Raw genomic sequence first — 13446 nt, 5'->3', positions numbered from 1 at the left:
TGTGTTTAATAACATTGCTCATAAGTTTTCGTAAAAGACTTACTTTAGTTGAAATGAATATTTCCACACACCATTTGTGAATCAATGAGAAGTTCACTTACCTCTCTGTTAGTTAATATTCGTCGCATGTCTATAATATCCAGCTTCCACAGTTCATCTGTGAAATATAACATCAATCTGATACGAATAAAATACAAAAATATATCTGTCTCGTCTTCAGACATCAGAAGTGCTGGAATCATTAATGGCTACGTCACCATGAAATCGGTATCAGTGACGAAAACGGGGCCCAAGGGATGCATCCAGTAGGACATTCCATGGAAATCCCGACCGAAAATAAATTATCCGAATGGCAAAATCACCAACAGAAGGTCGACGGCCAACTAACTACACGACCTCCCAGGAGGACACACGATGACCCAAACCAAACACGCTAACCTTTAAATAACTGCCATAGATAGCAACAACTCTTACACATTTCCATACAGCCAAAGCTAAAATAATCAAACATCAACCATTTCTCGCATTCTAATCGTATATTTCAATGAAAAAAAAAATGCAAAACACATCGTAAGTAAAAAAACATCAATAAACTCCCACAAAAAAAAAAATATCTGGCATGAAGCCAAAAAAAAATGGCTTTTTTACGGAACTTTTTCGGCAAAAAAATGGTCTTTTTTTCGAGATTTTTCTCACTTACATCTGAATGCTTCTTATATATGGATAAATGGCAGCATTTGGACAATAAAAGCAAAAAAAAAAATGAATATCTCTCCAAAAAATCAAGTCTTAAATAAAGTATATAGCGATGAAGAATTGAAAAAATTCTATCATCTTCTAACAATGGTAAATGCTCTTTTTTTTCACCCATAACTCGCGTGGAAGCCATCTTTGTCCTTCGTTCCCAATCGAATACCATTCATTTCTCTCTCTCTTTTAAGCTATTCTTTGCCATCAAATATGGCTTTCGTCTCCTGATATATGACTTATTTTGAAGTAGAGCCAAATGCTCTCTATATTCTGTGTCTTTCAATATAGTAATATAGGAAATGATCCATCCATTTTTAGGGCTATGAAACCGTGACTTTTATGAAGTATTATCATATACATATCCTTCTTATTGACTCCATCGTAAAATTTTAAAGGCTTTTTAAATGACTTTATATTCCTTTACATCCACGTGGAGTTAATCTTTGCTGCCTGTGGTTATTTATTATTCATAAAAATGCTTTTAGCTGATAAAAACTTTCCGATTAATGAAGTAAATCAATTATTGTGTAATTAAGCGCATTCTTAAATTGAGCCGTCTAGTTTCAAAACCAGATATAGATCACTTTTGACAAATTTTTCAAGAGAAACAAAATTTTAATTAACTGAAATTTTTTTTGGAATAATTTTGTCTTCTTTTTCTTTTACAAATTGCTATTAGATAGACAGAGGTCTTCACCGCATTTTAGCTCTGTATAAATATTACTATGAGAGAAAATTTTGTTTTCTTTTGGATCTATCTCTGGTTTTGCGAACCAAGTTATGGGATCTATCTGGTTTTGCAACCAAGTCAGACCCGTAGCCAGAAATTTCGTTCCGAGGGGGACCACTTCCATTCCAGGGGGGGGGGCAAAGTGATAGAACAATAGATTTGACCCACTTTTTCCTTTTTTTCGATCATTTTCTCACATTGCGGGGGAGAGACAGACCCCCCAAGTCCCCGTCCCCCCTTCGCTACGGCCTTGAACCAAGTTATGGGGGGTCTATCGGTGCCTACGCACATCTTGATCTGCTTTTGAAACTGATTTCTTTAATTGCAGGCGGTGGACAAAATAATATGAACACCTGTGAAAAAAACAACACTCGAGGGAACCTGTCGTATACTCCGGCCCTCTAGTGTGGAAAAGTGCCACCTAGCGGGCGAGAATGTGCACACATCAGTCTAGTCGTAGCAGTGATAGCGTTCGGATGCAATGATATTGAGGCGTTAAAACTTCGTTATGGCTGACCTCACAGATTTCAAAAGAGGCATGATTGTTGGAGCCCGTCCTGCCGGGGCCACAGTAACGAAAGCGGCCATCCTTATTGGTGTCGGTAGAAGTACCGTGTCGACGGTAATGACAGCCTATTGCAAACAGGGTAAGACATCATCTACCAAGCATAACAGAGGCCGAAAGTCGAAGATGGCTGATAGAGACAGAAGGGTTTTGAAACGGATTGTGGCCAGAAAGCACAAGATAACCGCATCCCAGATAACATCTGAGATGAACACACATCTACAGGAAGGTGTATCGACAAAAACTATCCGCCGTGAACTGCATGCAGCAAACATACACGGTAGAGCGGCTATTCCAAAACCATTGGTGACACCATGCAATGCCTTAAAACGACGAACATAAGAACTGGACACAACAACAATGGGAGAATGTCATCTGGTCAGACGAATCGTCATTCACATTATTCCAGACTAACGGACGCGTTTACGTTTGGAGAACGCCAGCACAAGCCTATGACGTTGATTGTCTCCTTCCTAGTGTTAAGCATGCATGGAGGGGGATCAGTGATGCTGTGGGGCCCACTTGTTGTCCTGGATGGGCGGGTTAATGCATCGGTTTATGTCAGTATTCTGGCCGACCATCTTCATCCAATGGTGCAATATTAGGTCATCCTTCCAATATGATAATTCACCCGTTTACACTGCTGGAATTGTCGGAGACTGGCTTGATGAACACGGTGATGAACTGCAACACCTTGTGTGGCCCGCTGAGTCCCCTGATCTTAATATAATTGAACCTTAGTGGGGTATTTCGGAGGCCAAAGTGCAGTAGGTTTCCACCTCCAAAGACACGTTCCCAATTAGTGACCTTTTTGCAGGACGAGTGGCTACGTGTCCCCGTGATTGTGGTGCATGACTTGTATTTGTCCATCCCACGACGGATACAAGCTGTAATTAATGCAAAAGGAAGGCCAACAGCCTATTAATAAAGATTTTGTCTCATTTCACAAGTGTTCATATTATTTTGTCCAACCCCTGTGTGTGAATCTGGTTCGGCAAACAACTGCTACTTTCACACTGCGGAATGAATAGCATATAGCCACTTCTTTAATGTTATGACTTCGCCTACTGATGGATCTGTAGGAAAAATAAAAATAAATGTCATAATCTGAAAATCGAAAAATAATGAATCTATCTGGTTTTGAAACTAGACGGCTCATATATTTGAGAGAAAAAAAAATTCTTTTGGATCTTTACCTGGTTTTCAGTGTTGCCAACAGTCAGAAAATTTTCCAATTAGATTATTCATCGAAAACAACTAGATACCGGGCTAAAAAAACCAGAATTAATTTAATTTTAGTCATTATTTAGATGATCATAACATCCCGTATTTTCACGTAATTTAATAATAAACTACTACTGCTCGGGAAAACTTTTTGAAACAGACTAGAAAAACAAATAGATGGAAATTTTTTCCAACTAAAATTGCCGAAAAAAAGACAAGATTTGGGAAATATAACTAAATTGGCAACATTGCAGGTTTTGCAACCAAGTTTTGGGATCTATCTGGTTCGGCAACCAAGTTTTGGGATCTATCTGGTTCGGCAACCAAGTTTTGGGATCTATCTGGTTCGGCAACCAAGTTTTGGGATCTATCTGGTTCGGCAACCAAGTTTTGGGATCTATCTGGTTTGGCAACCAAGCCATGCGATCTATCTATGCTTACGCGCATCTTGATCTACCCCCGCTTTTGAAAGTAATTTCTTTACTCTGGTTTTACAACCAACCGCTACCTTCACACGGCAAAACGAATAGCATCTAGCTGATTTCGAATGCTATGATTTCTCCTACCGATAGATCTGTAGGAAAACTATAAATAAATGGCATAAATCTGAAAATTGAAAATAATAGATCTCTCTGGTTTTGAAATTAGACGGCTCAATTACCGAATCAATTATTTTTTTATATTTTGAACATTAAATTAAAGTTGTAACTATTTTCAAATAACAAAAATGCTAATATTTTCTGTCATTAAAATGCAAATAATTTCGTGCCAATATAATCCGTCATTTTTAGTTCATCCGGGTAATTTTTTTTTTTTTGTTAGACCTTTATAAAAGTCTATTTTGAATATAAGTTTAAGTTTTTTTTTTTTCCTTAAAAGTGAGGAAATTTCCCTTGAGGAGGTAAAATGTTAATTTTTAGCGTTTTTGTAGTTCTTGATGTTAATCAGGGTTCTCTTCCGTTGTCTTGCGTCAACTCTGTTCATTTAATTTCGGCTGCGTGTACCTAAAAAAAGCGTCCTATTGAATTTAAAAAGAAAAATACACTAATTATCAAACGTTAATTAGTTGTTGGTTTTCGTCATCAATAATTAAAATCGTAATCCGGATCAAAATTGAAGACATTTCTAATTATTTTTAGATTGCGCAGAATTTTGTAGAAAAAAAGAGTACGTAATAATATTAGATTCACTCGAGATTCAAAATTTAAATTGAAATCAATTAAAGGAAAACTAGATGCAATCACTTACCTAAAATGAGGCTGACGATATCAGCAACAGATAGGCTGAACAAGTAGAAATTAGTGGCCGTTTGCATGTGAGGACTCCGTAGGATTATGTAGCATGTACAGAGGTTGCCAACCAGGCCGATGATGAGTATTACGGCGTAGACTACCGTAATTGGCAATAACGTCGTCATTCTTAGTCTCTGTGGGCCGAGCATCGCTTCCAGATATTCGGATATTAGAGTAGCATTCAGGACGAAGTCCGAAAGGTCTGGTGGCTCTTGACTTCCAAGTTGCGAAATTATCGGTGCGATCTGCAACAGAGGAGATGTGGAATTCGTTCTTGAGCCGTTTCCTAGGGAATAGGCTGTTATGTAATCCTCCATGTAGAGTGAAGTATTTGAAGCTGATTCCATGGCGATCATTATCATATCATTGGACGTTAATGACGGGCAATTGAATGATCACCAAGCTCGTTTTCCGTTTTCTGTAACATTGGCAACATCTAATAATTTAATTAAAACGGAACTTTGGTGAGAAACCCTTATTGCAGTGTGCTGTGTACTCTTGCATCACATGTAAACTACTTCCATGATGTAGGACGCGAAAGGGTGCTTGCATGGAATTTTTGCAAACGACGGTGATCCAGCTGAACCTAAAATACGACATTTCTCGTATAAAAACACTGTTAAAACTTTCAATTCCACATTTTATAACAATCTCCGTATTCCTGTCTAGACTTAAGTACTAAACTATTACAAAAAAAGGGCAAAAAAATCAAGAATTTCAATCATCGATATCTCGGTGAATTTTTCTTCAGATGAAATTTCATTCGGTATATTAAAGAGAGTCACTAATTTTATTAATTGCAATTTGTTTGATTGAGGGCGTGTTTTATGAACATTTTAATTTTTATATTTCTCTCAATCTACTTGTTGAATCTCATCGGGTATAATACCGTTATCTAAGTTGCAAAGACTAACTCTCTCTCAGTTCGCTAGTTATTTCAGGTTAAAAGAACTTTACAAGGTTCGAAAAACCACTTGGTATCCAGTCTTTCGTACTTCTTATGAACCGTGGAGAGAAGCATCGCGTTTTTTTCTACAAGGAACTCTCCTGTATATCATGTACAACAAAGAAGAATATAGTCCAAAAGAGGACGAGAAAGAGTACAAAATCAGGACAGTTTTAAGTGAGTTCGAAAATTCTTGTTGGAATATTTTCTGGTCAGAGATACTGTTTCTAGTTGCAGATGAGAGATGGTGCCAAGATGACCGCAATATTGCTGTAAAAACTGGTGTGTTACCGGTAGATGGGAAACAAGGGAAGAAGCGCCTAGATGAAAATCCCGGTTATGCGTAAAGTAACTGTGATACGAGAAAAATATGGTAAAAAATAATCAAATGTTTTTGAAGAAAATTTTCAGTTCCGTATAGGAAAATTACTTTCAAACTCGATTCTTTCAGATTAGTTTTAAGTCTTGCATGACTAACTAAAGTCTGATTTTGGCGATGAGATATTTTGTAGCCAAATGATGATAACGCCACCCAAAAAAAGTGAGGGCGTTATTTTCCTTTTCCTTTTTCATTCAGAGTTTTTACTTTCGGTCGAAATACTCATATAATGTTTGAATGGACATAAAATCAATGAGAAATAAAAATTTATTAATACTGATGTGTACGTGTTGTGAAGTTTTGATACGTTTTGGCGAATTTCACGATGTATTTTATGTACTAAACAAAAATCAGGGCACGTTGCAATATAAATTTTTGTTATTTTATAATAAGAACAGAGAGAGAAGACTAACACACAAATACAAAATACGTATATATTTTTCAGTAGCGAGTCCGAAATCCGTGTCAGACGTGTCGGGAAAGGCAATGACACAATAAGAAAAAGTCCTAACCATAAAATGTACATGAATATAGACAGTATGTAGTTTGCTTTTCACGCATAAATTCGTTGTGAATAAAATTAGAAGCAAATTTCTGTTTGATAACGTTGCAAAGGACATTGATTCAAGAATTGTCATGAATTAACACGACCGCCGATGGCTTAAAAACTTGATTTGCATGTACGAGTATATATGCAAATTTCTCGTGGAACCTATAATTATTCATCACGTGATGCTCCAGCCCAGATTGAAAGCGATGCCATGAAAAACAGTTAATTAACCTTAAAAGCCCGTCAAAAGCCAGTAAAAGAACACATCACGTTACGTAAGGAGTGCAATTTCCATTTGGAGCCTCACTAATTATAATCGCTAGCATTCAATTTACAAAATTAAAGAACATGGGATGATAATTAAGTCAATTAATGCAAGAAAATCGCAACGTAATAAAGCGTTAAGCTATTTATATATGAAAAAATAAACCTCAGTATCTTTCGCTTTGGTGGATGCCTATGTACATGGCTTTTAGCGATTACCTTGCCGCTGTTTCAATGAATTATTATTGACTTAGCTGTCCAAAAGATTTATAGTAAACGTAAAGAGGAATGGGTGCGAGTAAATCTATTGTTGGCCGCCTCCTTTTGTTGTGAAGTCTTCATTCCGGCGAGGAAAATGACATTTTTGTTAACCTCCACTTAATCTTTTGTTTGCGATACCACGTGGTATTGCGTCTGCCTGAGCAATTTAGTGTAAGGAAAGTTGTACAAAAGGCATCTCCTTTTCCATTGTTGTGACAATGAACTGACTGTTAGGAAGCTGCAATACAGTGACGATGACGTTTCATCGAAGATTCATCAATTCAATGGGTTTCGTGGTCGTTTTCCGTAAAAAGACATGGGAGAAAATTGATACGAGGACGGTTTAATGGACTTTCCGTTCTACCAAGTTTGGGTGTCGTTTCTTCGAAATTGATTTACTGTTACGTTTCAGTATTTTTTACATTGTTGTAAATAAATGATGATGAATGAATGACAAAGGATGGGGTGGATGTCTTATATCTATTTTGTTGAAGATTGACAATTTGTGGAACTAATGAGTTCTTCCCAATCTTGCTTTAGTGCATAGTTTCCCAAACTTTTCTGTTCATCGCCCCATCTCAGAATTTTTTTTCTCGTCGTCCCCCTTCTTGAGCGATCCCATAAGATCCTATATTTCATCCGTAATTATTATCGTCCCCGGGGGCGATATTTCCCTCTTTGGGAAGCACTGCTTTAGTGCAATTTGTTTGATTTTTGTCATATATCAGTTCGATGAGAGTCCTTACTATCCTGTCAATATCACAGACCTAATAATAAGACTAATTATTATAGTCTCAAACAAAGCATGAAATGATGGTGTTTTAATTTCATCTGAATTGTATACTTTTTCCTGCTTTGTCAGAAGACTTCATAGACTTTGAGCTTCGACCTACTGGTTTTCATGACCAACTTACGGCATTAAGACCGAAAACTACCGCTTCCAATGCCAAGTGCTGCTTACTGTGATGTGAATCTCGAAAACAAATGACTTCCGATTGAGCCCAATGCTTCAGTAGTCGGGATTGACTCATTGAATTCTGTGTGGAAACACTAAAGATTATCTGGATGTTTTAAACAATTCCAATGCCCACATTCTCAGGGCCGTCTTAAGAGCATCATGGGTCACCAGGCCAAGTGATTTTTCTGAGGCCCTACCTGGCAAATTCTCGAAAAATTCAACTACTTTTCATTTTTCTGAGCCCCCTCTCTTGAAGCCCCCGGGCCGTACCCGGGTGGACCCATGCGTTAAGACGGCACTGCACATTCTAACAACAGCTATGGTGTGAGCTTATTCGTACTCTTATACGAGCTTCTGTCCATACAGTTTGGGCAGTGCACAGCTAGTTTGGTGATGACGATATTGAGAAATTGGCTTTTCCTGCTCAGATTGTGGATCTCAATCCCATGGAACACTAGGCTTGTCATTTGGGGAGGAGGGGGGGGGGGGTCCCCCGGCTTTAAAAATACACTACAAATGGTATATATATCAGGGCCGTAGTGTGCCTTATCGTGGCGAGGGGCAGACTTTTCCTTGGGGCCCCGCTTGAAAGGGTTATTATTATTATTATGCAAAGCCACTGTAAACGTTTGTGGGACCTCCATTCGGCTAGGGGCCCAGGGGCAGTGTCCCGGTTTCCCCAGCCTAGTTACGACCCGGATATATATATATACACACACATTGAGAGTATATGTTCTTTCCCCCCTCCCCGGAAAAAGTTGAAATGACGGTCCTGTGGAACACCAATAAGATGAATCAAAGTGCCGGCTGCGAACAAGGCCACACCATCATTAAATCAACTGACCACAACTTTTTTGCCGAAACTACAAACGATTCCATCATCAACATACCAAAAATTTATGACCTTCCTGATAGAGAGACGGCTGCTATTACATAAAAAGTCGGAACCATCTATATAATAACTTTTTACCCAAATGCAGAAGAACTCAAACTCTCAGATACTTTCGATAAAATAGCGTATATTTCCGATAAAATCGCTAGACTAACAACTAAAAAAAGGACATCAAATTAAGATGGCGTCTTGGGCAAGCAACAAAATGGCTGCCTGATGCGATAGCCCGTGTAGTTTCACTCTCTCTGGTTTTTATTCCTCCTACCTCCATGCAGTATAACGTGAACCATAAAAAATAACATAACGGATCAATCGTATATTATCTAAATAATTTAATATTTTCCGTATATTAGGACAGTTCAAATCGTTGACAACCATGAGAGAATATCCGGATATGCGGAAGAATTTCGTACTTGGATGCAGATTAGAGATTCCTAATTGTGTTTTCTTTGCTGGCGCAATAGTGAATATATACTAGGACTCATGAATTTTAATAAGGTGCGAGAATAAAATGAAGAAAATGCTAATAATGATCTCTCGAAATCGATTTGATGAAACTTTTCTGGAGAAGATCCTTTTTTTTTAGGCAAATACTCACTCAAGATTCTTACCATCAATTCCTTATTCTTTTTATGATGAAACTCTCCAAGGAGAAATTAAACAGAGATCGTAGTCTCTCTTTTTCTGATGGTTATGCTGATGAAATGAGCAAAAACACGCTGCTTGTATATGTTAAATTTCTCTCTTCTCTACGGCTCATTCATTTTTTACGTCGTTGATAGTTTTTCTACGTGCTTGAAATTTCAGCGTCGTAATTAACTATAACCAACCATTAGTTAGTGTAAGGAATTCCAGAAATTTCCCTGAAATCTGATAAAGAAAATGATGCCGCGTATGTGTGTTTATCATTTTATTAACTCGTTCCGTCTCTGTGAAATTCTTGATGTTTTTTAACACGGCTTTGTGTGGTTATGCATTACGATCCACAGTATGTTCTCTTCTTCAAGATTTCTCAGTATGTATTTCTCTTAATGTGAGCAATTGCTTTTCCTTTTTGGTGATCGTTCCATCGCCAAATCGGCGATAACGCATTTTTTTAGGGATGCATTATTCTTAAAACTAGCCGATAGGGTTTTCTTCATCGAGTATCATACAGTATACAGTCGACCCTCGGTTTGGGAACAATTCGATTTATGAACAACAAAAATTGATTCGGCTTACGAATTAATCCTGGTTTACGAACACGCCAAACGGTCTAAATCCCGGGAAAAGCATATATTTCACAAGTTTGAGATGACAATTTCTTTTTAGATAGAATTTTGTGGAAGAATTATCTTTCATCAGAATAAAATTCCTGCCACCAAATACGACTTCTCTCATCCAGCCCATGGATCAGCAGGTCATCGACTAAAGTTCGTGAACCGACGGTTGACTGTATTTATTTCTTTATTAGCAATCAATGTGCTGACAACACCTACGTTATGAAAGAATTGCTCATTGTTGCCGGAAATCAAAAACTTAAATACGGGACACATGTTACTCGGAGAGCTCTTAACTTGAAATATATGTAGATAGTTGCAGAAATATGGTAGTGACAAATATATCTACTCAAGCTCATTAGTTGGCAAATTTGGCGAAATATCCTTGCTTCTCTGTCTTCAGCAGATGGCACCACTACAGCAACCAAATATGGTGTCTTGGGGCGACTTTGGACGATGTTTGGTGAACTGAAGAAACTTTCGGGCGATCTGGTTGTGGTATGGAAAAGTCACTTTCTGACGTTTCACTCTCGTCTGTGGCAGGCATCTTCTGAGATGTCACGTAGTTACACGTGGGTTTCTGTAACAAGCTCTGCACAGATGCTCTTCTCGCTTGCTGCATAGATCCACGAGTAACTCAGGGCCGTAGCCAAAAATTTATTTCGGAGAGGGACGACTAGCATTTCGGCGGGTGGGGTAGGAGTTGAAGTTGGTTTTTTGTGGTTTCCAACTTCGAGGTGTGGATGCGAACCGATCTTCCCGTTAAAATGTCTCGCCACAGAGAGCAATAGGCCTACAACGGTACAAATATCTAATCATTACACTTCGCTCATAGTTACAAAAATTGATGGCAGATGGTAGTACTGTAACAAGCATTATACATAAACAAACTTCACTTTAGGTTAACAACACGTACACGCGCATTTTCTAGTATGACCCGGTCTTCGATCACTTGCTTATATCTCTTCATTAAGACAGAGCGGCTGGCCATGATTTGGTTAGGAAGAGGGGAGTAGGAGTTAAAAGTGATGTAAAAATTGACACGTAGACGTTATTCCATATATATACAAATACAAATACAACGCCACAACAGGCAAATTGCCCAACGAGGTGGCTGACTTAAGAACATCATGGATCCTCGAGCCTCTACCTACTACTGCTACACCACACATGCACCCCCCCCCCCACGCGGAACCTCCCAACGAATAGGTACATGCGGGAATGTGCGTGCACGTGTAGTGCAACCTGACGTAAAGTTTGTTTCTGTGTAATGCTTGTTATGTGTAGTGCTGTCATCTGCCCCCAGTTTTACTAACTATGAGTGAAGTGTTATGGTTGAATGATTTACCGTTGTAGGACTGTTGCTCTCTGTGGCGAGACTTTTTAACGGGGAGATCGGCTCGCATTTGCGCCTTGAAGTTGGGAACCACAGAAAACCAACTTCAGCCGACCACCACTGTGGGGTTCGAATCCGGATCCTCGCATCACGAGTCCGGCACTATAACTACTCGACCACCACAGCGGCAAAAAGTTTTCTGGAGGTGGGTGGGTTTGAACTCATATACCCTGAACTCTTCCCATCTCTAAATCCGCATCTTACCAACCCACCACTACAGCACTAAATGGCATACAGTATCTGTCATTTTCTAACATTTCGGGAGGCTAACTCCCGGATCGAACCCCCTACGGCCTTGGCGTAACTGGACTGAAGATGTCTAGATGTGGATGAGACTTCATTTGATCATTGATCATTTTTGTCGCATCACGGCCAATTTCTGCACACGAGGGCTAATTAAACCGAGACCTACAATTTATTGCTGATTCCGAACGGCAGGCTTGTTTTTTATGCTCATCGAGAGGTTGGTGCGCTAACCCCTCGATGGATGAGACTTCAGGAAGTGAATTTCCCAGACCATGGCCGTGGTTGGAAATTGTGTAAAGCTCACAATAACCAAATTTTCACTGATCCTCCAGTTAAGTAAAATTTGTCTCACTTAGGGGGCCACCTCTAAATTTTTGTATATAAGTAGCATAAAAGGGCTTTGAACTTCTTTAAGCTGCTATGAGTAATTCGAAATGCGTCTTTCTAGAAAAACTAAGATGTGGCGTAAACAAGTGCTGTGCTGCCGAATAATTTTTTTGGACATTAGGATGAGATACTTAACCTCGGCCTCGCGAATATGATTCTTCATACGGAATTCCCAAAAGGGTTTTATTTCTTTCAAAAAAAAATACATCTTTCTCCAGGAAGCACCATTAACATTTTGCGAACAGTAATTTACATTCTTGCATCAAATTAAAACGTACATAAAACATTAGGATATTTCTTTGGAATACGGGCCAATCCTATTATCAGGGGCTCCCAAACTTTTCTTACCCGCGACTCTCTTGGTGGCCTTTTCATCGTTAATCCGTGGCATCTCAGAAGCACGGAATGGACTTACATCAATACACCAGCTATTCGCTATGCCGTAAAGAGCTGCGACGCACACTTTGAGAACCACTGCCATGTACAATACCAGACATCAGTCGACCCTATACGTTAGGCTTCAAATTAACCGAAAAGTTTTCCTGGTAGGGTATCATAAATTTTCTTTTTGTGACTGTTTTTTGTAATCGAAGTGGTGATAATGCCTCTGTTAGTAACGCATTAACTGCAAAACTAGAGAACAGGTTTTCCTAATGGGATATTGCAACCAAAGCTTGAACAATGCTTTTTATTACTGACGCCTTAAGGTGGATTTACATCTACAGACACTTACCGTGTCGTGTCAGACACGTTAAACATGCTTTACCATAAATTAATGACCGTATTCATATCTATCGTATCGTGACTGCGCAGACGCAGACAGAACTTTTTATTTTAAAGAATGATTGCCGTGTTTAACGCGACACGGAGAGTGTCTGTAGATGTAGGTCCATCCATCGCCTTAAAACTAGCCGAAAAGGCTTTCAAATGTCTCTAAAAAGTATCTTTTCAGTGACGTTTTTTTGTCGCTAAGGTATTGACAACGCCTTTGTTAGGAATCTGCTGGACATGAAACTTTCCGAGAAGGTTATCCCAACCGAAAAGAGAGATTCGCAGTGAAACGGTTAAATGAATAAATATAATGACGTTTTTAAAATTAAGTCTGAAAGCACTTCAGTTTCCTATTAGTTTTATTATCAATCTTCAGTGATAGGAATTCTTCTCGAATTGTTGATGAAACAAACACAAAGGGATTTTTTTTTTTTGCTTCCAGGAATTTCCAATAGCGTTTTGCTTTTAACAATATTGTTATATTTACATTCGCCGCCATTCACTCGAAAAACCGTGAAGGACCATCAGGAAAATGAAAAGTGAAACTACTCCTCGCAGAGACTTACAATAATAACA

At 38.7% G+C, this 13446-nt stretch overlaps 1 protein-coding gene across 1 annotated transcript in view; it reads right to left on the bottom strand.

The window, feature by feature from the left end:
• LOC149073516 (neuropeptides capa receptor-like) overlaps positions 1-13446 on the bottom strand; it is a 42679-nt gene that overhangs the window by 17743 nt on the left and 11490 nt on the right. Inside the window, exon 2 of the mRNA XM_089246580.1 lies at positions 4518-5147. Within this exon, the coding sequence (XP_089102706.1) occupies positions 4518-4923 (406 nt within the window). The 5' untranslated portion in view covers positions 4924-5147. The remainder of the gene's footprint in view (positions 1-4517; positions 5148-13446) is intronic.

This window comes from Pholcus phalangioides, unplaced genomic scaffold (assembly GCF_987345545.1).
Source record: "Pholcus phalangioides strain wild (caught in Gottingen) unplaced genomic scaffold, Ppha-v1.0 ptg000017l_1, whole genome shotgun sequence".
Taxonomy (NCBI): domain Eukaryota; kingdom Metazoa; phylum Arthropoda; class Arachnida; order Araneae; family Pholcidae; genus Pholcus; species Pholcus phalangioides.
This window is presented reverse-complemented; position numbering and strand designations above follow the sequence as displayed.